A 25,293-nucleotide genomic window follows, 5' to 3' on the forward strand; every position below is an offset into this window, starting at 1 on the left:
GGTACCATACATACCAGGATTGGGGATGAGGGGTGCCATGCATATCAGGATTGGGGATGAGGGATGCCATGCATACCGGGATTGGGGATGAGGGGTGCCATGCATACCGGGATTGGGGATGAGGGGTGCCATGCATACCGGGATTGGGGATGATGGGTGCCATGCATACCGGGATTGGGGATGAGGGGTGCCATGCATACCGGGATTGGGGATGAGGGGTGCCATGCATACCGGGATTGGGGATGAGGGGTGCCATGCATACCGGGATTGGGGATGCGGGGTGCCATGCATACCGGGATTGGGGGTGAGGGGTGCCATGCATACCGGGATTGGGGGTGAGGGGTGCCATGCACACCAGGATTGGGGGTGAGGGGTGCCATGCATACTACAATGGGGATGAGGGGTGTCATGCATACCAGGATAGGATGGTGGGGACAGGATGGGGGAAGCACATACCAGCATGGGAGACCATATACTAGCCCACCTCACACAAGATAGGGATGGGGTACCATGAATACCTGGATAGGGATGAGGAGTACCACACATACCAGGATTCGGATGAGGGGTGCCACGCATACCAGGATTGGGGGTGAGGGGTGCCATGCATACCGGGATTGGGGATGAGGGGTGCCATGCATACCGGGATTGGGGATGAGAGGTGCCATGCATACCGGGATTGGGGATGAGGGGTGCCATGCATACCAGGATTGGGGGTGAGGGGTGCCATGCATACCGGGATTGGGGGTGAGGGGTGCCATGCATACCAGGATTGGGGGTGAGGGGTGCCATGCATACTACAATGGGGATGAGGGGTGTCATGCATACCAGGATAGGATGGTGGGGACAGGATGGGGGAAGCACATACCAGCATGGGAGACCATATACTAGCCCACCTCACACATGAGTGAAAGCTTTTATAATTTTACATGGGGGAAATATAGTTCTTCAGAATTAGTAGTCCAAGTTGTAGACAACCCCTTTAATAACCAGGTATTCCATAAATGACTGATAGGTGTGTCATGCCATATGGCCAGGTTCATGCACAGCCAGCCCTCTATTTATTCACTCTCTGGAAGACTGAACTCCGAGAATTCTTGAAACATGGGGTACCAGAGATTGCAAGGTGAGCAAAGAATGCCATCAGGTTTTATAGGTTGTTTTTCCTATAGAGTCTGAGCATCTCCATGTGGAAGGGCCAAAGATTTCTAGGCAGTAAACTGTAGAGAAGTCATTGTATTGGTCTTGGCTAAATGGAGAAAAAAAAAACCAAGAGAAAATTCCTTAAAATAAAGGTGAATTTATACTGCAAGATTATCAGAAAAGAGCAACACGCTTTGGTCATCGGGAGAATCATTTGGTTTTTGTATATGATCATTGCTCATATCATACTGTGTAAACTGGACTTGCGCTGTCGAGATTAAGGTCAGATCTATTACTAATCATTCTGTGCACATAGTAAATGTGGTCTGCCTGTCAATATGATAATAAATCGATAGCCAATCAGCAAACAAAAATGATTGGCGGTCATTTAGTACTGCAATTTAAGTGACTGAATGTTATTGTTTATTCTGTCCCATTTGTGTGAGCATCTTTTTTACACTATGTCATGCCATAAATAAAAAGTCAAACAGCAGATTAACCATGTAAAATATCTTCTTTTTTTTCTTTATTTATCTCGGAAAGGGCAAAAAAATGTATGCACAGATTATGTGACAACATTCGAGAGACAGGTAGCACAAAGTGACACTGATGAGCACAGATCTGACTGTGACAACCTGACATTCGTGCAAAATCCATACAATATAGTATTTTAAAAATATCCTTTTGCTAATTTTTCCATGATACTTCATTGTTGTGGTATTATTTTCTATTTTAAATATATTTTCTCCTTTCTTGTAATTTCTTAGAGCTTACAATGGTTTACTGGTTAAAAATTAAAAGTATGGGAGGCAAAAAAGACAAAACGATGCAAACAGCAAATGGTTTGATCTAAATAAGCTGAAAAAATAATTTGAAAAATATCACACAGCAATGGTTCAAGATGCCTTACTTGCTGCATAAACATCAACTAAGAAACAGGTCGTAATCAAAACATGTCACAAAAAGAATGAAAATTCCCTTTAAACTGATGAAACAAAAATAAATATATTTTACCATGAAAAACGCACTGGGCCAGCCAGTACCAACATACTCAGAAAAAAAACAACATATTACCCTCAAAGACATGAATGATGGTATAATGGGTTAACCTAAGAAATTGTACAAATTTAGTTGATTTGTGCAAAAATTATCCTCTGGAATAATGTTGTCTCGCTCATCACGTAATGAATAGTACCCATTCACCATGTCTTGTATTACTAAAGCCTAAAATCATTCTTAAAGAGCAACCGCCGTTTTTTTTTTCCATAAATCAATAGTACACGTGAAAATAAATAAAAGAAAAAAAAAACTTTTTAACATAAGTTATAAGGGAAATTAGCTTCTTTCTCCTCCAGGACTGATCATTCATTATATTAAAAATTCTCAATTCACGGGTAAAATCTGTGTTCAGTGACTACAGACTTTCCCTTTATTGGGATAGGAGATGACAGTTGGTGCTCATAAAGTTCTATGGAGGACTGTAATTGTCCTTTCTGAAGAACTTGCAGCAGAATGCCTGCGTCTGTCTCTAGCTCTGCTCTTCCCTTCACCCACCCACTCCCCTCCCCAAAGAATTTCAACCCCTTCCCGACATGGCTAATATCCGTTTTAGTATTTTCCTCCCCTTCTTCCAAGGGTCATAACTTATTTTTTATTTTTCCATCCTCATAGCTGTCTAAGGGCCTGGTTTTCTTTGTAGGACGAGTTGTACTTTTAAGTGACACCATAAAATGTAGTTGAAAACAGGAAAAAAAATTCCAAGTGCAATGAAGTTGTGAGAAAACATAATTCCGCCATTTTTGGGGATTTTGTTAATTACAACAGTCATTATACATTGACCTGGCATTGTGATTCTCCAGATCAGTACAATTACGGCGATATTTTATTATTTTAGTGGTGAAAAAAAATTTAAAAAAGTCGGAAAGGTGCTAAATTTTGGGGGGTTGTGTTGTTTTTTCCCCGAGACCTGAAACGTATTCATTTGTTAGTCAAGGGCTATGTGAGTGCTGGTTTTATGTGGGGCGTGGCCATGTGATTTTTTTATACCATTTTGAGATAACTATGACATTTTGTTAGCTTCTCATTGTGTTTTTTCTCAACACTGCGGTAACCAAAAATGCATTTTTAGCATTTCTAATTTTTTGTTTGTTTACAGCATGTCGATTGGGTTAGTTGATTTTATGCTTTGACAGATGACACTTTTTGGGATGCGCAGATACCACGTGTATTTTTTTTTCAATATCTTTATTTTTAATGAGGGTAAAAAAAGGGTGACTGTGTGTTGGTAGTGCTGACCTGCAGTCATCTGATCAATTGAACTATATACAGCAATACTTCAGTAGTCACTGTCACCTGTGAAGCCCAGTCACAGGCTGTGATATCAGCCCATCAGTGAGCTGCAGAGGGTGTGATGTGCAAGAGATATGGCACCTACTCAGTTCACACGCATTAAATGCCTCGGTCACAGCTTAACAACAGCAATTTATAGGATAACAGACACAGATGGCGCTCATCTCTGCCATAAGCTGTTAGTGGCAGTTCCTGGCTGTGACATGTAGCCATTATCTGCTGGGTATGGGGCAGGCTCAGCCTCTGAGCCAGCACCATATACACACACCCTACTGTGGATGTTGGGAGGGGGTTAAAAGTAAAAAAAACTGTTATGTCCTTTCTCAGTAATGGGAAAATCTGTCTTAATTGAATATGGATTTGAAAAATATTACTCATCAATTGAGAATCAAAGATCAATCAATAAGGTGAAAAAAGCTGATTTTCACTCCAAAGACACACTGATAGGGAATTTAGATTGTGAGCCCCAATGATATTATCTGTGAAGCGCTGTAGAATTAATGGCGTTATATAAGTGAGTAAAATAAATACATTTTCCTCATAAGATATATTATAAAGTTGCTTATTTTCATTATTCATTTATGAAATAAAAATTAAAACGACGGTCTCTTTTAAATATATATATATATATATATATATATATATATATATATATATATATATATAAAAATTACATCCCCTTTTAAAAAAAAGTTAATTAACATGAAAATGGAGGAGAACGGATCAGTATGGTTCCTTTCCACTAAAAGAAAATCTATAAATTGACATCATGATCTAAAGGTTGATTTACAAAGTCACTTATGTTTCAGTGTTCAGACCACAGAAGAGCAGTCGCCAAACAGAAATTTAAATTACACATCACACAAAAAAAAATAAAATACAATAAAAAACAGTGAGTTTAACTGTACAGACAATACACAGACTCGATATAATAAATTGTAAAAACAGTAGGTGGACTGTACATCCTCAGTGGTTACCAGTCACTGCAGGAATTGTTTGTCACGTTGAAAACATCATTTTGTCATCCCCCCGTTAATATAGTTATTTATTTAGGTTTTTTTTTACTACTAAGTTAAAATATTACAGCATAATCATCTTGTACATCTTCAAATGAAATGTTTTCAGAGTTTTTATTAGCAGATAACAGCCAGGAGGACTGTTCTGCTATGTGACGAACAGCCAGTGCTTTAACTCTTCCACTCCCTGTACAGCCTGAGTGTAGTAAAAGTCCATGTTTGCTGTAAAATCTTTACATACAGAAGACTCCACGTCGCCAAATGTGCAGTACAAAGCAGTACCACCAATGCTAAGAAACACCGTGGCAAGGCAAAGTGCGATCAGCAGAATGCAGGATCCTCCGCCCATCTCCTCTGCAATAAAACATACAATGAGGATTACACGTCTGACAGTATATTAGCCATTTATCCTTAATGCTAGGCAGAAGCATTGGTAACTCCATGACCTTAAAGAGGCTGTTCCATAAACAGGATGTATCAGGTGATAAATATATGGCCACGGGGGTTCCAACCGCTGGGACCCCCATGGATCTTAAGAGCGGGAGGTAGAAGGTTTTCCAATGTTGTGTGTGTGGCTGAAGTGGTAATGAGCATGTGCAACCGTAACTCAATTCTATAGGAGTGGTGATTGCACGGTCTTCCTATTGTTCCATTCACACATAGATCATAGGTGAAAGATCCCCTAATGAAGGTGACAATCCAATTAATGGCCAGTTAAACAGTTTTAGTTTTTGACTCTCTGAATTTTATATGGAGACCAGCTACATATTTTGCAGTGCTACTAATTGATTTAAACCACAGAGTGATAACTGCAGTCACTAGATTCAATAAAATGGCTTTTCGACTGCAGCTGTAGCTCGACAGTCAGGGCAGTGGCACACTGCCATATTTTTCGTGAGAATCACATAGTAAACCTCCTACTGGCTGTCTGATCTCCTGACCTGACCTTGAGAGCTGCATAAAAATCCATCAAGCTGTCATGCTCAGGTCAGGAGAGGTGCTGGCCAGTCCGTTCAGTGCCATGGGATCATTGCACAGGTTATACTGCAGTCTGTCTCTACCCTTAAAGGGAACCTGTCATGTTGTACATGCAGACCAATTTGTGGACAGCCCGGTATAAAGAAGGAGAAGCTGAATAGAATAACATATAGGATTCACCCAACAGTTACAATAAAGTCCTCTACAAACCTTGGTCAAGAGCATCTTCTGTTTCTTCGAATCTCACTTTTCTCTTCATCTGCTTGTGGTTTTCTCCTTCACTTCCATTACGTTTTTTCAATATAGAGACCAAACCAGCGGCAGGGTTCACCTAGTCATGAACACAAAGGAAATAATCATTTCCTGCATCTATAAAATACCGACTACTGAAAAAAAAATGTAACTACCACCAACTTATTCAAGTTAAAAGGAGTAATCTCGAGTTTGGGAGTTTTCCCCTATCCATCGGATAAGGGATAACTTCTTAATTGCTGGGGGTCCGACTGCTGGGACCCGAACCAATTACAAGAACCGGGACTCTGATGATGGTCCATCATGTTTGCACTGTTGCTCCATTCATTCTTATGGAGGTGCGGAAGACCAGCTGATCTCTCCGGCGGCACCATTAAAAATGAATGAGCGGCCGAGCGCATGATCGACCATCATGAGCCCCAGTTCTTGTTGAGATGTTATTCCCTATCCTATGGTTAGAAGGTAACTTCCAAACTTCAGAATACAACTTTAAGTGTTAGCTACGCATACATTTTATATGAAGATACTTATATTTACGATTCAGAACTCCTGGAAAGCTGGGTGACTACTTCCAGAAATGCTGTAATGGTGATCATATTGGTTATCATTCAGCTTAGGCTGAATTCAGAGGTCTGTATTTCACAGTTCATATGTGGACTGCAATGCTTTGACTGCCCAAAGGTCTCTTCGCCAGAACTTCACCATATCTGCTGACATGTTCAGAGTGGATGAGGAGACCTGTGGTCTGTCTGGGTATAGTGGTCCCCATACAGACTGTGAAACATAGAAGTCTGAATTCAGCCTTAGACTTCATTCACACGTCCGTGTTTTGCATCAGTGTTTGTATGCCAAAACCAGGAGTTGAAATTACAGAGAAAAAACTTGAAAGACTGACTTCTGTTCTGTGTTGTGGAGTTTGAAACACTGATCAAAATACTGATGTGTGAATGAGGCCTTGCTTGGAATATGTTCAGCAACGTGTCACATGTAAGAGTCGAGGACTTAGATTTATTAGTGAATGCTACATGCTCAGCTCTTCCTGCATTTTAAAATGTGTTTTTCATATGCAACAAGCATTTTACAGGTTTTAGTGGTATTTTATTAATTTAATGTAATTTTCTGCATTAGGTTTTCAAGTCCTATTAAGAAGCCAATGGAAACAAAATGCCATAAGAATAGCACCAAAACACACTGGGGCAGATTTATTTAAAAAATTTTAAACGAGAAAACGTAGTGCCCGATTCATCAAAGCTTTCAGCCCAGACTTCTAGCGTATAAGCTTGGGAAAACAGAGCTGCACCTAAATGTTGCGCCTTTTGGCATCTTCACGTCAGTTCCCCCAGCTCTAATTCATGATGAGCTGTGGTGTTCCCTATGCCAGATATCTCACCCCAATACCTGACCGGAGTGAGATTTCTGGCGTAGCGCACGGAGGCGCACACCACTCACGCACCTCTTCATGGATCGGGAGCTTCTAACGGCAGAACCCCCCCATCAAGACTGGCGCCAACAACACCGGTATTAAAAAATCAGGCCCTTAAAGTATAACGTCAGTTTTTTGTTAAAGGCTTCATTTTCGATTTTAACATAACACCACATAATAAACAACAGCAACCATTAGAATCATACAAATGACTTAATAAGTATCGTCAATGACAATGTTCATTAGAATGACTTTAGGAAGGTTATAAATCACTAGTAACCATGGAAATAAACAATTTTGCTAATCTCAAGAGAGAAATTGGTTTCTTTCTCCCTCTGGATTGATCATTCTTTTCATGGCTAAAATCTGTATTCAGTGAAGACAAATGTTCCCATTACCGAGACAGGATATGGCTGTTGGTGCTTTTAAACTTCTATGGGGCAGTGGGAGGGGGAAGCTAGAGGCAGACACGGACATTCTGCTACAAGCTCTCCTGAAAAGATGATTACAGTTCTCCATAGAACTTTATGAGCACTAATTGTCATCTATCTCAGTGGGAAAATCTGTGTTCACTGAAGACAGATTTTACCCAGAAATTGAGAATGACTGATCAGTCTAGGGGGAGAAAGAAGCAGATTTCTCTGATCAGGTATACTACAAAGTTTCTTATTTTCACGTGTTACATTGATTTATGAATAACCAAATAAAACGAAGGTTACGCTTTAAAATGAGATAATCATAAATTGCATGAGATTTATCATTGTAGTTTATACTGGAGGACAAATTAGGGGCATCTTTAGGTGGGGTTCAGAAGAGCATATGAAAAATAGCACGATTTTTATCCATGAAAAAGAAAACACAGATAATTTTCATTCGTATTCCATCTGTGTCATACGCATGTTCATATTTTGCATCAGTATGACATCTGTACGGCATCTGTTTTCACTCATCTCCACTTAATGAAATCTACAAGATCAGATACAGTGTCCTATGATAAGAATTGCAGAGTAACTGTAAAAAGCAGATGCAATAAGAAGGATTCGTTTGAGATCTGATTTTTTTTGTGCTCAAATGAACTTGAATGGGAGAGTCTCATCCGAAATATAGAAGGGAGGTGCATGCAGCAATTTTTTTCACACAGACATTTGGTCGGTGTGAAAAAAAAAATGAATCTGAATAACCCTTTTCAATGATAAGGCTAATGTCCGGTTATAACACAAACAGCCCACGTCCGTATAATACGCTGAGCGAGCCCTCAAACTGTCTAACTTTTTTTAATGCCATTATGAAAAGCTATTTTAAAAAGTATTGATAGTTTCAGTTGTTAAACACTAGGGGGAGCAGCTGCTGAAATTTGCCATGAAAATCTAGTGTAGTGCTAGTTGATAATAGATTGCAGTAAATGTGGGCTGGATCTGCTGCAGGTGTGTGACCTCACTGCTCCGCTCCCCTTCTGGGCACCTGCAAACAGAACGGGGAAGGATAAAGCTCAGCACAGCGCAGCACAGCACAGCACAGCGCTACTTTACAGGTGACTGCTGTGTGATACTGATCGTGCCACAGAGGACGGCCAGCAGCGCAGATTCTAGCTTTCCTGCTGATGTCAAAACTGAGATGGTGCCTTTTTTCACAGCGTAATATAAACATGAAGTGAATAAACAAAATTCCCATATTGTTATTTTGGGGTTCTTTGTATGGTAAAAATGATTTGGTAACAAGATTATTCAAGTCAGTATGTTTACAGTGATACCAAACTTGTATAGATTTTTTTTATTATAGAGTCTGAAATTTGTATTAAAAATAAAATGTTTGCATTGCCATTTTCAGATACCTGCAATATTTTTATGTTTCTGTCAATGGAGCAATGAGAGGGCTTGTAGTTTGCACAATCCCAGCACTGACCCTGGTCACAGCTCAGCAGTACAGTGATCAGAGGGGAGCGGTCATTACTGCCAGCTGCAGCACCATAATTGACGGTGAGTGATCAGTGACCGCAGGTCCAGGCGGCACAATCATCGGCTGACCTGTTCTCACCGCTGCAGCCCTGGTGCCTGGATCTGTGGTCACCACACAAAGTAACTACTGTGATCAAAACGCTGCAACCAGCAAGGACTTGACTGCCTTGCTCTGATCACAATAAGTAGCGGTGACAGAAAAAAACTGTAAATTAGGCAGACAGTATCCATGTGTATGGGGAGACTCCAGTCTGTAGGGAGAGGTCTATCAGCCACAGGCAGACAGCGTCCGTGTGTATGGGGAGACCCCTGTCTGTAGAGAGAGGTCTATCAGCCACAGGCAGACAGTGTCCGTGTGTATGGAGAGACCCCTGTCTGTAGGAAAAGGTCTATTATCCACAGGCAAACCGTGTCCGTGTGTATGGGGAGACCCCTGTCTGTAGGAAAAGGTCTATCACCCACAGGCAGACCGTGTCCGTGTGTATGGGGAGACTCCTGTCTGTAGGGAGAGGTCTATCGCCCACAGGCAGACAGCGTCCGTGTGTATGGGGAGACCCCTGTCTGTAGGAAAAGGTCTATCACCCACAGGCAGACAATGTCCGTGTGTATGGGGAGACCCCTGTCTGTAGGAAAAGGTCTATCACCCACAGGCAGACAGTGTCCGTGTGTATGGAGAGACCCCTGTTTGTAGGAAAAGGTCTATCAGCCACAGGCAGACAGTGTCCGTGTGTATGGGGAGACCCCTGTCTGTAGGAAAAGGTCTATCACCCACAGGCAGACAGTGTCCGTGTGTATGGGGAGACCCCTGTCTGTAGGGAGAGGTCTATCAGCCACAGGCAGACAGCGTCCATGTGTATGGAGAGACCCCTGTCTGTAGGAGAAGGTCTATCACCCACAGGCAGACCGTGTCCGTGTGTCTGGAGAGACCCCTGTCTGTAGGAAAAGGTCTATCACCCACAGGCAGACAGCGTCCGTGTGTATAGGGAGACCCCTGTCTGTAGGAAAAGGTCTATCACCCACAGGCAGACAGCGTCCGTGTGTATGGAGAGACCCCTGTCTGTAGAGAGAGGTCTATCGCCCACAGGCAAACCGTGTCCGTGTGTATGGGGAGACCCCTGTCTGTAGGAAAAGGTCTATCACCCACAGGCAGACCGCGTCCATGTGTATGGGGAGACTCCTGTCTGTAGGAAAAGGTCTATCGCCCACAGGCAGACAGTGTCCGTGTGTATGGGGAGACTCCTGTCTGTAGGAAAAGGTCTATCGCCGACAGGCAGACAGTGTCCGTGTGTATGGGGAGACCCCTGTCTGTAGGGAGAGGTCTATCAGCCACAGGCAGACAGCGTCCATGTGTATGGAGAGACCCCTGTCTGTAGGAAAAGGTTTATCACCCACAGGCAGACAGCGTCCGTGTGTATGGGGAGACCCCTGTCTGTAGGAAAAGGTCTATCACCCACAGGCAGACAGTGTCCGTGTGTATGGGGAGACCCCTGTTTGTAGGAAAAGGTCTATCACCCACAGGCAGACAGTCTCCGTGTGTATGGGGAGACCCCTGTCTGTAGGGAGAGGTCTATCAGTCACAGGCAGACAGCGTCCATGTGTATGGAGAGACCCCTGTCTGTAGGGAGAGGTCTATCACCCACAGGCAGACAGCGTCCGTGTGTATGGGGAGACCCCTGTCTGTAGGGAGAGGTCTATCAGTCACAGGCAGACAGCGTCCATGTGTATGGAGAGACCCCTGTCTGTAGGGAGAGGTCTATCACCCACAGGCAGACAGTGTCCGTGTGTATGGGGAGACCCCTGTCTGTAGGAAAAGGTCTATCACCCACAGGCAGACAGTGTCCGTGTGTATGGGGAGACACCTGTCTGTAGGAAAAGGTCTATCAACCACAGGCAGACCGTGTCCGTGTGTATGGGGAGACTCCTGTCTGTAGGGAGAGGTCTATCGCCCACAGGCAGACAGTGTCCGTGTGTATGGGGAGACCCCTGTCTGTAGGGAGAGGTCTATCAGCCACAGGCAGACAGCGTCCATGTGTATGGAGAGACCCCTGTCTGTAGGAAAAGGTCTATCACCCACAGGCAGACAGCGTCCGTGTGTATGGGGAGACCCCTGTCTGTAGGAAAAGGTCTATCACCCACAGGCAGACAGCGTCCGTGTGTATGGAGAGACCCCTGTCTGTAGAGAGAGGTCTATCGCCCACAGGCAAACCGTGTCCGTGTGTATGGGGAGACCCCTGTCTGTAGGAAAAGGTCTATCACCCACAGGCAGACCGCGTCCATGTGTATGGGGAGACCCCTGTCTGTAGGAAAAGGTCCATCACCCACAGGCAGACAGTGTCCGTGTGTATGGGGAGACCCCTGTCTGTAGGAAAAGGTTTATCACCCACAGGCAGACAGCGTCCGTGTGTATGGGGAGACCCCTGTCTGTAGGAAAAGGTCTATCACCCACAGGCAGACAGTGTCCGTGTGTATGGGGAGACCCCTGTCTGTAGGGAGAGGTCTATCAGTCACAGGCAGACAGCATCCATGTGTATGGAGAGACCCCTGTCTGTAGGGAGAGGTCTATCACCCACAGGCAGACAGTGTCCGTGTGTATGGGGAGACCCCTGTCTGTAGGAAAAGGTCTATCACCCACAGGCAGACAGTGTCCGTGTGTATGGGGAGACACCTGTCTGTAGGAAAAGGTCTATTACCCACAGGCAGACCGTGTCCGTGTGTATGGTGAGACTCCTGTCTGTAGGGAGAGGTCTATCGCCCACAGGCAGACAGTGTCCGTGTGTATGGGGAGACCCCTGTCTGTAGGGAGAGGTCTATCAGCCACAGGCAGACAGCGTCCATGTGTATGGAGAGACCCCTGTCTGTAGGAAAAGGTCTATCACCCACAGGCAGACAGCGTCCGTGTGTATGGGGAGACCCCTGTCTGTAGGGAGAGGTCTATCGCCCACAGGCAGACAGTGTCCGTGTGTATGGGGAGACCCCTGTCTGTAGGAAAAGGTCTATCGCCCACAGGCAGACAGTGTCCGTGTGTATGGGGAGACCCCTGTCTGTAGGAAAAGGTCTTTCACCCACAGGGAGACCGTGTCCGTGTGTATGGGGAGACCCCTGTCTGTAGGAAAAGGTCTATCACCCACAGGCAGACAGTGTCCGTGTGTATGGGGAGACCCCTGTCTGTAGGGAGAGGTCTATCAGCCACAGGCAGACAGCGTCCATGTGTATGGAGAGACCCCTGTCTGTAGGAGAAGGTCTATCACCCACAGGCAGACCGTGTCCGTGTGTCTGGAGAGACCCCTGTCTGTAGGAACAGGTCTATCACCCACAGGCAGACAGCATCCGTGTGTATGGGGAGACCCCTGTCTGTAGGAAAAGGTCTATCACCCACAGGCAGACAGCGTCCGTGTGTATGGAGAGACCCCTGTCTGTAGAGAGAGGTCTATCGCCCACAGGCAAACCGTGTCCGTGTGTATGGGGAGACCCCTGTCTGTAGGAAAAGGTCTATCAACCACAGGCAGACCGCGTCCATGTGTATGGGGAGACCCCTGTCTGTAGGAAAAGGTCTATCACCCACAGGCAGACAGTGTCCGTGTGTATGGGGAGACCCCTGTCTGTAGGAAAAGGTTTATCACCCACAGGCAGACAGCGTCCGTGTGTATGGGGAGACCCCTGTCTGTAGGAAAAGGTCTATCACCCACAGGCAGACAGTGTCCGTGTGTATGGGGAGACCCCTGTTTGTAGGAAAAGGTCTATCACCCACAGGCAGACAGTCTCCGTGTGTATGGGGAGACCCCTGTCTGTAGGGAGAGGTCTATCAGTCACAGGCAGACAGCGTCCATGTGTATGGAGAGACCCCTGTCTGTAGGGAGAGGTCTATCACCCACAGGCAGACAGCGTCCGTGTGTATGGGGAGACCCCTGTCTGTAGGAAAAGGTCTATCACCCACAGGCAGACAGTGTCCATGTGTATGGAGAGACCCCTGTCTGTAGGAAAAGGTCTATCACCCACAGGCAGACCGTGTCCGTGTGTCTGGAGAGACCCCTGTCTGTAGGAAAAGGTCTATCACCCACAGGCAGACAGCGTCCGTGTGTATGGAGAGACCCCTGTCTGTAGAGAGAGGTCTATCGCCCACAGGCAAACCGTGTCCGTGTGTATGGGGAGACCCCTGTCTGTAGGAAAAGGTCTATCACCCACAGGCAGACCGAGTCCATGTGTATGGGGAGACCCCTGTCTGTAGGAAAAGGTCTATCACCCACAGGCAGACAGTGTCCGTGTGTATGGGGAGACCCCTGTCTGTAGGAAAAGGTTTATCACCCACAGGCAGACAGCGTCCGTGTGTATGGGGAGACCCCTGTCTGTAGGAAAAGGTCTATCACCCACAGGCAGACAGTGTCCGTGTGTATGGGGAGACCCCTGTCTGTAGGGAGAGGTCTATCACCCACAGGCAGACAGTGTCCGTGTGTATGGGGAGACCCCTGTCTGTAGGAAAAGGTCTATCACCCACAGGCAGACAGTGTCCGTGTGTATGGGGAGACACCTGTCTGTAGGAAAAGGTCTATTACCCACAGGCAGACCGTGTCCGTGTGTATGGTGAGACTCCTGTCTGTAGGGAGAGGTCTATCGCCCACAGGCAGACAGTGTCCGTGTGTATGGGGAGACCCCTGTCTGTAGGGAGAGGTCTATCAGCCACAGGCAGACAGCGTCCATGTGTATGGAGAGACCCCTGTCTGTAGGAAAAGGTCTATCACCCACAGGCAGACAGCGTCCGTGTGTATGGGGAGACCCCTGTCTGTAGGGAGAGGTCTATCGCCCACAGGCAGACAGTGTCCGTGTGTATGGGGAGACCCCTGTCTGTAGGAAAAGGTCTATCGCCCACAGGCAGACAGTGTCCGTGTGTATGGGGAGACCCCTGTCTGTAGGAAAAGGTCTTTCACCCACAGGGAGACCGTGTCCGTGTGTATGGGGAGACCCCTGTCTGTAGGAAAAGGTCTATCACCCACAGGCAGACAGTGTCCGTGTGTATGGGGAGACCCCTGTCTGTAGGGAGAGGTCTATCAGCCACAGGCAGACAGCGTCCGTGTGTATGGAGAGACCCCTGTCTGTAGAGAGAGGTCTATCGCCCACAGGCAAACCGTGTCCGTGTGTATGGGGAGACCCCTGTCTGTAGGAAAAGGTCTATCACCCACAGGCAGACCGCGTCCATGTGTATGGGGAGACCCCTGTCTGTAGGAAAAGGTCTATCACCCACAGGCAGACAGTGTCCGTGTGTATGGGGAGACCCCTGTCTGTAGGAAAAGGTTTATCACCCACAGGCAGACAGCGTCCGTGTGTATGGGGAGACCCCTGTCTGTAGGAAAAGGTCTATCACCCACAGGCAGACAGTGTCCGTGTGTATGGGGAGACCCCTGTTTGTAGGAAAAGGTCTATCACCCACAGGCAGACAGTCTCCTTGTGTATGGGGAGACCCCTGTCTGTAGGGAGAGGTCTATCAGTCACAGGCAGACAGCGTCCATGTGTATGGAGAGACCCCTGTCTGTAGGGAGAGGTCTATCGCCCACAGGCAGACAGCGTCCGTGTGTATGGGGAGACCCCTGTCTGTAGGAAAAGGTCTATCACCCACAGGCAGACAGTGTCCGTGTGTATGGGGAGACCCCTGTCTGTAGGAAAAGGTCTATCACCCACAGGCAGACAGTGTCCATGTGTATGGAGAGACCCCTGTCTGTAGGAAAAGGTCTATCACCCACAGGCAGACAGCGTCCGTGTGTATGGGGAGACCCCTGTCTGTAGGAAAAGGTCTATCAGCCACAGGCAGACCGTGTCCGTGTGTATGGGGAGACTCCTGTCTGTTGGGAGAGGTCTATCAGCCACAGGCAGACAGCGTCCATGTGTATGGAGAGACCCCTGTCTGTAGGAAAAGGTCTATCACCCACAGGCAGACAGCGTCCGTGTGTATGGGGAGACCCCTGTCTGTAGGAAAAGGTCTATCACCCACAGGCAGACAGCGTCCGTGTGTATGGGGAGACCCCTGTCTGTAAGAAAAGGTCTATCACCCACAGGCAGACCATGTCCGTGTGTATGGATAGACCCCTGTCTGTAGGAAAAGGTCTATCACCCACAGGCAGACAGAGTCCGTGTGTATGGGGAGACCCCTGTCTGTAGGGAGAGGTCCATCACCCACAGGCAGACAGTGTCCGTGTGTATGGGGAGACGCCTGTCTGTAGGAAAAGGTCTATCACCCACAGGCAGACAGTGTCCGTGTGTATGGGGAGACCCCTGTCTGTAGGGAGAGGTCCATCACCCACAGGCAGACAGTGTCCGTGTGTATGGGGAGACCCCTGTCTGTAGGAAAAGGTCTATCGCCCACAGGCAGACCGTGTCCGTGTGTATGGGGAGACCCCTGTCTGTAGGGAGAGGTCTATCGCCCACAGGCAGACAGTGTCCGTGTGTATGGGGAGACCCCTGTCTGTAGGGAGAGGTCTATCACCCACAGGCAGACAGTGTCCGTGTGTATGGGGAGACCCCTGTCTGTAGGAAAAGGTCTATCACCCACAGGCAAACAGTGTCCGTGTGTATGGGGAGACCACTGTCTGTAGGGAGAGGTCTATCGCCCACAGGCAGACAGTGTCCGTGTGTATGGGGAGACCCCTGTCTGTAGGGAGAGGTCTTTCACCCACAGGCAGACAGCGTCCGTGTGTATGGGGAGACCCCTGTCTGTAGGAAAAGGTCTATCAGCCACAGGCAGACCGTGTCCGTGTGTATGGGGAGACCCCTGTCTGTAGGGAGAGGTCTATCAGCCACAGGCAGACAGCGTCTGTCCGTGTGTATGGAGAGACCCCTGTCTGTAGGAAAACGTCTATCACCCACAGGCAGACAGTGTCCGTGTGTATGGGGAGACCCCTGTCTGTAGGGAGAGGTCTATCGCCCACAGGCAGACAGTGTCCGTGTTTATGGGGAGACCCCTGTCTGTAGGGAGAGGTCTATCACCCACAGGTAGACAGCGTCCATGTGTATGGGGAGACCCCTGTCTGTAGGAAAAGGTCTATCACCCACAGGCAGACAGTGTCCGTGTGTATGGAGAGACCCCTGTCTGTAGGGAGAGGTCTATCACCCACAGGCAGACAGTGTCCGTGTGTATGGGGAGACCCCTGTCTGTAGGGAGAGGTCTATCACCCACAGGCAGACAGTGTCCGTGTGTATGGAGAGACCCCTGTCTGTAGGGAGAGGTCTATCACCCACAGGCAGACAGTGTCCGTGTGTATGGGGAGACCCCTGTCTGTAGGGAGGGGTCTATCACCCACAGGTAGACAGTGTCCGTGTGTATGGGGAGACCCCTGTCTGTAGGGAGAGGTCTATCACCCACAGGCAGACAGTGTCCGTGTGTATGGGGAGACCCCTGTCTGTAGGAAAAGGTCTATCACCCACAGGCAGACCGTGTCCGTGTGTATGGGGAGACCCCTGTCTGTAGGAAAAGGTCTATCGCCCACAGGCAGACAGCGTCCATGTGTATGGGGAGACCCCTGTCTGTAGGAAAAGGTCTATCACCCACAGGCAGACAGTGTCCGTGTGTATGGGGAGATCCCTGTCTGTAGGAAAAGGTCTATCACCCACAGGCAGACAGCGTCCATGTGTATGGGGAGACCCCTGTCTGTAGGAAAAGGTCTATCACCCACAGGCAGACCGTGTCCGTGTGTATGGGGAGACCCCTGTCTGTAGGAAAAGGTCTATCACCCACAGGCAGACAGCGTCCATGTGTATGGGGAGACCCCTGTCTGTAGGGAGAGGTCTATCACCCACAGGCAGACCGTGTCCGTGTGTATGGGGAGACCCCTGTCTGTAGGAAAAGGTCTATCACCCACAGGCAGACCGTGTCCGTGTGTATGGGGAGACCCCTGTCTGTAGGAAAAGGTCTATCGCCCACAGGCAGACAGCGTCCATGTGTATGGGGAGACCCCTGTCTGTAGGAAAAGGTCTATCACCCACAGGCAGACAGTGTCCGTGTGTATGGGGAGACCCCTGTCTGTAGGAAAAGGTCTATCACCCACAGGCAGACCGTGTCCGTGTGTATGGGGAGACCCCTGTCTGTAGGAAAAGGTCTATCACCCACAGGCAGACAGCGTCCATGTGTATGGGGAGACCCCTGTCTGTAGGAAAAGGTCTATCACCCACAGGCAGACAGTGTCCGTGTGTATGGGGAGACCCCTGTCTGTAGGAAAAGGTCTATCGCCCACAGGCAGACAGTGTCCGTGTGTATGGGGAGACCCCTGTCTGTAGGAACACCTTAAGGACAGGATTTGAACTATGAATAAATACCATACAGTTCATTGCTCTGCTGTCAGCCATTGCAAATCTTAAGCATTGGCTCTAAAATACATTTTCTTTATATTTCATCTAGTACCATGTAAGTTGGTAAAATCAGAGGGGGTAAACCATGGAAACTTCCAAAACTCTCGGATCTAAAACTGACAGGATTTAGCTAAACCAACACAGGTGCAGGGAGTGCTGAATATAGAGCTTACAAGTTTATTTTAAGGTTAGGTGGCATTTGAAGTCACGGCCAGGACATAATCTACTGGATTTTGTGAAGCGTTGATTCTATGCCCTTTAATAGCATGCAATGGACAAGAAAGTATAGATGCAATGCAGGCACTATGAGGCCGTGCTCCCACATGCGAAAATGCTCAGATTTTTTCTACTGTGATGTTTTTTTGTTTTTTTTTCAAGACATCTACACCAAAATATGCAAAATTTACTCTGGTTAATGGGTTTCCCTCATTTTTTTTTAAACGTTTTTTGTGTAGATTGATAACATTTTTTGTGTTTTTTTTAATGCTGAACCACTTAGATTCTGCACTTAAAAATGCAATTGCTTTTTTTCCATACATGTTTTACAAGCTCCCCTGAACTGTTTAAAGGCAGATTAAGTGGAAAGCGTTTACACTATGCAGCAGAAATAAGAGACATCTGTAGCGGGAAATACTGCTGCCATTATTATTGAGAAAATAATGCTTTTTACAGTGAATCCACTGTAATATCCCGAGCTTAAATTTACATTTCATTGTCTACTAGCGCTCATATTATTCCCTGTCACGTGTGCCTGAACTTTTTCTTCTTCAAATGTTATACACATATTCGGTCACCAAAAAACACGGAGCTTGCGAGCCTTGGGGCTGTGCCCTAGCGGTAGAATTACTCTCGCTGATCCCAAATAAGCAGTTTTCGCCTGATTCTCCCATATGGCCTCATTCAGAAATCAGTTATTTTTCTAGTAACTAAAAAATGGTCCAAGTTTCATCAGCGCTTTTTATCTGATTTTTATCAAGAGTTTAGTTTTTTCAACGGTGATTTTCTAGTAGGAGAAAATGAATAAATGACAAAGCTTCTATTCATGGCAACGTTCACACGGATCGTACATTCGTGACATCCACGATGTACACGGACCAATAGGCTTGTGTGGGTAATTTTGATCTGTGACGCAGATAAAAAAAACCTGACATCTCCACGATTCTTCATTAACTTCAAAGAGTCCACAAAACACAAATATATAAACAGCACCATAGACTATAATGGGTGCGTGTTCAATCCATTAACTCTCAGATGGCTAAATAAGGGAAAAACATGACGTGAGGAGGAAGGTTTGTGGAACCTGCATGACTTTTGCATTTTTATGGCTTTCCCAGCAGGCTCCACTGTCTTTTGGAGCAGTGATGGGGCATAGGTGTGGGGGAGCATGGCCGAGCGCAGTCGGCAAAGTCATCATAATTTATGCCACAAAACTGGAGTAAAGAAAGACAGCACAGCCGCTGAAAGAAGGGCCACATTTATTACGAAGTTCGCGCCGCTTTATGAATTTGACGCATCTTACTTCAGTACACTCTTCATCAAAACTGAAGTGCAAAACACCAGCGTTGATGAATCTGGTGAACTCATGGGGTACACCATGCTGTCCGATCAGGTCAGAAAACCAGCGATTCGTAAAATACAGCCACAATATGGTCGTATGAAGCCAGCCTAAGGCCACGTTCACATCTTCAGTACGTTACCTCAGTATTTGTAAGCCAAAACCAGCAGTAGAGCAATCCGAGGAAAAGTATAATAGAAACAAGTCACCACTTCTGTATTTATCACCCACTCCTGGTTTTCGCTTACAGATACGGAGGTAAAATACTGACCAAATAGTGAACGTGGCCTAAAGGATGCACTTCTACATTTTGTAAATTTGGGTAGGTAAATCTGAAAAGTAACGTGCATGTCCAGCATTAAACACCAGTTTTTTTTCAGACTTCATCACAAATGCTGGGAAATTTCAGCTCTAAATCCAGCAAAATGTTGAATGCAGCTTTGGACTAAAATCTGTAAGAGACGTAATTCAATACATTCACAAAGCTTGCCTGCTTTTTGTTGATTAATTTCACATGTAAACTGATGTCCAAAAATGGAGCTGTGTTCTATAGAAAATCTATGGTAGGGGATGCTCTCCTCGGCCAGCTCGTTAGTGATAGATGTATATAGGCTCGACTAACACTCCCTGCTCCGGCACTGGGTACTGGTAGACTAATTCTGCAATGTGCTGGAGGTTGGTAAACTACTAGCCCTTCTGCAGTATAGCGGGTGAACATCTGGGCAAGGCATCCAGCTAAACTCTACAGACTTCAGCCCATGCCATATGTATTAGTCTGAAGCCGCAAGGAAAGCTTACATTTTCTCTCAGGTGGCACCAAAAATTCCAGAAGAATGAAAGTTGAATGCTGGAGACACTGAAACAAGGTGAGCTGATTAAACTTAAAAAATATAAATATATATTTTTTGAACCTGACAAAAATGGTCTGTACATGAAAAGACATTTTTTTTAATAAAGCGCAGTGATTTTCTATGAAAAGTAACCAAATAACCAGTTCTACTGCATTGTGATCTTATCTTTGCATTCTTGAATTATTATTACTCAAGACAAGCGGCACAAGATAAGGTTCAATCAAAACTTTCATCAAATAAACCTACTAAGCAATTTGAGTGCATGAAAGTACCCATGTCCCCTCTGAATATCAGCAATTTACATCAATTGCTTTGTTTATTGTATTATTTTTACTTACTTGAACATACAAATATAAATACAATAGTATATTTACAACATACAATGTGCGCACAGTTATTGGGCCCTTTGCAAAGAGATACCTTGATACCTGTGATCCGGTGTTCTATACCAGAGAAATCCATGTTTTTCTTGTATACAAATGAGCTGTTAAGATCTATGGGCCAGAAAAGGATCAGCAGGAGAATCTGCCTCCAGAGATTATTATCAATAATAGGAGGCGTTACAAGTCTGATATGTAATGACTGAAACTTTGCTCTGCTGATCTCACTGCAGAGTTTTATGTGACTATAACTGAGAAAGTTTCAGTCAGTTTTCAGAAAGTTTTATGTGACTATAACTGAGAAAGTACAGCATTAAACATATCTCATAGCTCCCAACCGTCCCAGATTCAGCGGACTGTCCAGATTTGAGGGGTCAGTCCCACTGTCCCGGCAGGTCAGGGTTTTATCCTGACTTCCACTCACTCTCTTCGCTCTGGTGTCTTCATTGCACCATAGCTCCTCTTCCTTGGGGACGGGGCCAGCATCGCTCTGCATGCACTTATATTAAACAAACAATTCTCTTCTTTTCTTACTATCTGGTCTCCCCTGAAATTAAACCCACAACCTCTATCTTTGCAGGCAGTGCCTAAAGCTATGAGCCACAGCCTGCACTGACAAGCACGGGAGTATTTTGTATACTTGAAGCTGTATTGCAGATTATACTGGTACATAGAGATACATCTATACATAGCAGTGTATTTCTATGTCCCTGTATTCTAGAGGTGAAAAAAAACTCAGATTTTTGTTACTATAAAACTACTAAAAAATAATAAAAACAATTACAACAATGTAATTTTCTGTTCTTGAGATCTGATCTCCCAGGGAATTGAACTCACACCTTACATCATTGCAGGCAACAGCTAAAAATAAGAGCCACAGCCTACACTGACAAGTATGGAGGGATTATCTCTACATGAAACTGCATTGCAGCCACCAAACCCACAGGCAGATCATACGGATACATAGAGATAGAAAATACACTGCTTTGTACAGATCTATGTCCCTGTATTTTAGAGGGAGAATAAAAAAATGAAAACCAATAATAAAAATGTAATTTTTGCTATGCTTTAAAAAAGAAAATAAATAATAATAAACATCACAAATCAGCAAATAACATGGACATATCTAGGTTCCTGTAATCGTAACAACCCACACAACACTGCAATCAGATTATTTATGAGGATTGGAAAATGTTGTAAAAAAATGGTGTGATTGATTTTATTTCTCTATTAACCGGTTCCTGACCGCTCACTGTAGATAAACGTCGGCGCTTGCCGGGCTCTGTGCAGCGCCGACGTTTAAAAACGGTGGGTGGTCTCGCAGCGCTGAGGACCCCCAGGGTCCTGCAAGCGCTGCGATTCCGGTGCAGAGCGTTAGCTCTGACAGGGAACATCATCGGGACCTGATTAGATCAGGTCCCAGTGATGTTAACCCCTTGCTGTCTTCTATATGCTGCGATCTATAGTGATCGCGGCATATAGGAGACAGCAGGAGGAGAGGGGGTCGTCTTACCTCTCCGAAGACCTCCGGTTCCTTCCAGGACCTGGGGTTGCTATGGCAGCTGGAGGTCACATGACCGCCTCCAGCTCTGCCATATATGGTGTCCTGTCTGGCTCAGCCTGCAAGCTGAGCCAGACAGGAGACTGACTGAAACAGTCAGGGAAGATCTCATGTAATGTAATATATGTCTATTACATTACATGAGATCAGTGATCAGAAAAATAAAAATTAATGTCCCATACAGGGACTAAGTAAAAATGTAAAAAAAAGTAAAAAAAAATTTTTTAAACTATTAAAAAAAAAAATCACAAAATAAATAAAAATAAATAAATAAAATATTAAACCAATAAATCCGTATATTTTTACAAAACCAAAAAAAGTACGCATATTTGGTATCGCCGCGTCCGAAACAACACGAGCTATAAAACTGTCATACTAATTAACTCCTTCTGTGCACACCGTAATAAAAATAAATAAAAAACGGAGCAAAAAAATATGCTTTTTCATCATATCGGCAAACAAAAAGTGGAAAAAAATGCGATCAAAAAACAAAATAGAAATAAAAATGGTACCGCTGAAAACGTCATCTTGTTTCGCAAAAAAAAAGCTGCCATACAGCTCCATCAGCCGAAAAATAAAAAAGTTATAGTGCTCAGAATAAAGCAATGCAAAAAAAATATTTTTTTCTATAAAATTGTTTTATTGTGTAAAAGCGCCAAAACATAAAAAAAATACAGTAAGTGTAGTATCGCTGTAAACGTACTGACCCCAAGAATAACGCTGCCTGATCACTTTTACCACACGCAGAACGGCATAAAAAAAAAACCTCAAAAAACAATTCCTGAATTGTTTGTTTTGGTTAATTTTACCTCCCAAAAAACGGAATAGAAAGCGATCAAAAAATGTCACGTTCCCAAAAATGGTACCAATAAAAATGTCAACTCGTCCCGCAAAAAACAAGCCGTCACATGACTCTGTCGGCCGAAATATGGAAAAATTATAGCTCTCAAAATATGGTGATGCAAAAACTAGATTTTGCAAAAAAAAGAGTATTTTAGTGTGTGACAGCTGTCAGTCATAAAAAGCCAATATAAATCTGGTATCTCTGTAATCGCACCGACCCGAAGAATAAAGTAATCTAATCAGTTATATCACACTAGGAACGGCGTAAAAAATAAATAAAACCAATTGTTCACCTGCTACTGATTTGTTTATTATGTCTCCCAAAGATCGCAGTAAGGCTCTGCTCACATTTATCCTGTGCTCTGCGCTGAGCACTTACACCAGAGTTTCCGTGTAAATCTCTGAAATACGTGATTCAGCCGGAACCCATGATGGAAGATTCCCTGTAATGAGGCAGATATAGGCCACTGTGGACGCCGTCTAGCCTGGGATCCCACTGTGTCATTTGTTTTAGGCGTGCATAAAAGTGCGGTTGGCCACAGTTTTGTGCACTTCTGAAAAAAAGGACAACGCTAAACAGAGGCCAGACGGAGTCCAGAGTAACTCTGCTGCCTCATTCATCTGAATTACATCACTTGGAAATTTAGATGGAAACCCCGATGTAAGTGCTCAGCCTAGAGCGCCGGATAAATGTTACGTAAAATGTTCCCAATAAGAGCTTCAACTCAGTCCTCAAAAAAAGCTAGTCCCCACTCAGGTCCGTCATCTGTTAAAAATATAAGGGACTTCCAAGTTACTGGTAGCAGAAAGGCTCTGGAAAAGCGAAATGGCCCTTGCCCCCTAAAAGAAATACAGAAAATTTTGTGCTCCCAAATCCAAATGCCTATTCTACAATAATTTGTTCTCCAATTGTCAAATAGCGCTCCGTCCCCCCCAGATCTCGCCGTACGGCTGAGTGGTACGATACAGCCACATATGGGGTATTGACACTTTTAGAAGAAATTGTGTGACACATTTCGGCACCAATTTTACCCATTGCCCTGTGTGAAAATGTAAAATCTGAGGGTAAAACATTTTTTTGTGGTAAAAATATAATTATGCTTTTTTCACTGCCCAATGGTATAAATTTAAAAATTAAAAAATACTCACTACTTCCCTAGATGAATTTCTTGAGAGGTGTAGTTTACAAAATGGGGTCACTTGTGGGGGTTTCTGCTGTTTCGGCATGTCAGCGACTCTTCAAATGTGACATGGTGTCTGCTGCCTATCCCAGCCAACATAGCGCTCCTTTCTCTTCCGAACCCTGCCGTACACCAAAGCAGTGGTTTTCCCCCACATATGGGGTATCGGCGTACTCAGGAGAAATTGTACAACAAATTTCATGGTGCAATTTATCCTGTTACCCTTATGATAATGCAAAATTAGGGAATGAAAAACATTTTTTAATGGGAAAAATGTGAAAATTTTATTTTTACGGCTCAATATTATAAACTTCTGTGAAGCAGCTGGGGGTGCAAGGTGCTCACCACACATCTAGATAAGTTCCCTAAGGGGTCTAGTTTCCAAAATGGTGGCACTTGTGGGGGGTTTCCACTGTTTAGGCACATTAGGGGCTCCCCAAATGCGACATGGCGTCCGCTAATTATTCAAACAAATTTTACATTCAAAAAGTCAAATGGCGCTCCTTCCCTTCCGAACCCTGCAGTGCGCCCAAACAGTGGTTTTCCCTCACATATGGGGTATCAGCACACTCAAGAGAAATTGCACAAAAAAATTTGGGGTCCATTTTTTCCAGTTACCCCTGTGAAAATAAAAAAAATTGGGTCTAAAGTAACATTTTTTGTGAAAAAAGTTAAATGTTAATTTTTTTCTTCCACATTCCAAAAATTCCTGTGAAGCACCTGAAGGGTTAATAAAGTTCTTGAATGTGGTTTTGAGCACCTTGAGGAGTGCAGTTTTTAGAATGGTGTCACTTTTGGGTATTTTCTGTCATAAAGACCCCTCAAAGTGACTTCAAATATGATGTGGTCCCTAAAAAAATGTTTTTGTAAATTTTGTTGGAAAAATGAGAAATCGCTGGTCAACTTTTAACCCTTATAGCTCCCTAACAAAAAAAAATTTTGGTTCCAATATTGTGCTGATGTAAAGTAGACATGTGGGAAATGTTATTTATTAACTATTTTGTGTGACATATCTCTCTGATTTAAGGGCATGAAAATTCAAAGTTTGAAAATTGCAAAATTTTCAAAATTTTTGCCAAATTTCCGATTTTTTCACAAATAAATGCAAGTTATATCAAAGAAATTTTACCACTATCATGAAGTACAATATGTCATGAAAAAACAGTCTCAGAATCAGGGGGATCCACTGAAGCGTTCCAGAGTAATTACCTCATAAAGTGACAGTGGTCAGAATTGAAAAAATTGGCCTGGTCACGAAGGCAAAAACCGGCTCTGGCACGAAGTGGTTAAACCCATAACATTTTTTAATAAAAATGTTAGGCAGCGGCTATGTTCACATGTAGAGTAAACACTGCGTTTCTTCTGCACATTTTCTGCAGGTGTCGGCACCACAGGACGCAATAACAATCTTTTCTGATTATTGCGCATTTCTTTTATTCATTTTCCCCCTTATTGTGTTTGGTGCAGATTTTAACCAG

At 44.9% G+C, this 25,293-nt stretch overlaps 1 protein-coding gene across 1 annotated transcript in view; it reads right to left on the reverse strand.

Moving 5' to 3' along the window:
* Positions 1-1,635: 1,635 nt before the first annotated feature.
* Positions 1,636-25,293, reverse strand: part of CNST (consortin, connexin sorting protein) — a 203,321-nt gene continuing 179,663 nt past the window's right edge. Inside the window, exons 10-11 of the mRNA XM_073672832.1 lie at positions 5,694-5,814; positions 1,636-4,859 (exon numbers count right to left, since the gene is read on the reverse strand). Of these exons, the coding sequence (XP_073528933.1) occupies positions 4,654-4,859; positions 5,694-5,814 (327 nt within the window). The 3' untranslated portion in view covers positions 1,636-4,653. The remainder of the gene's footprint in view (positions 4,860-5,693; positions 5,815-25,293) is intronic.

The sequence above is a fragment of the Phyllobates terribilis genome, unplaced genomic scaffold (genome assembly GCF_046119375.1).
Source record: "Phyllobates terribilis strain yellow unplaced genomic scaffold, ASM4611937v1 Scaffold_3__8_contigs__length_932513732, whole genome shotgun sequence".
In the NCBI taxonomy this organism is placed as follows: domain Eukaryota; kingdom Metazoa; phylum Chordata; class Amphibia; order Anura; family Dendrobatidae; genus Phyllobates; species Phyllobates terribilis.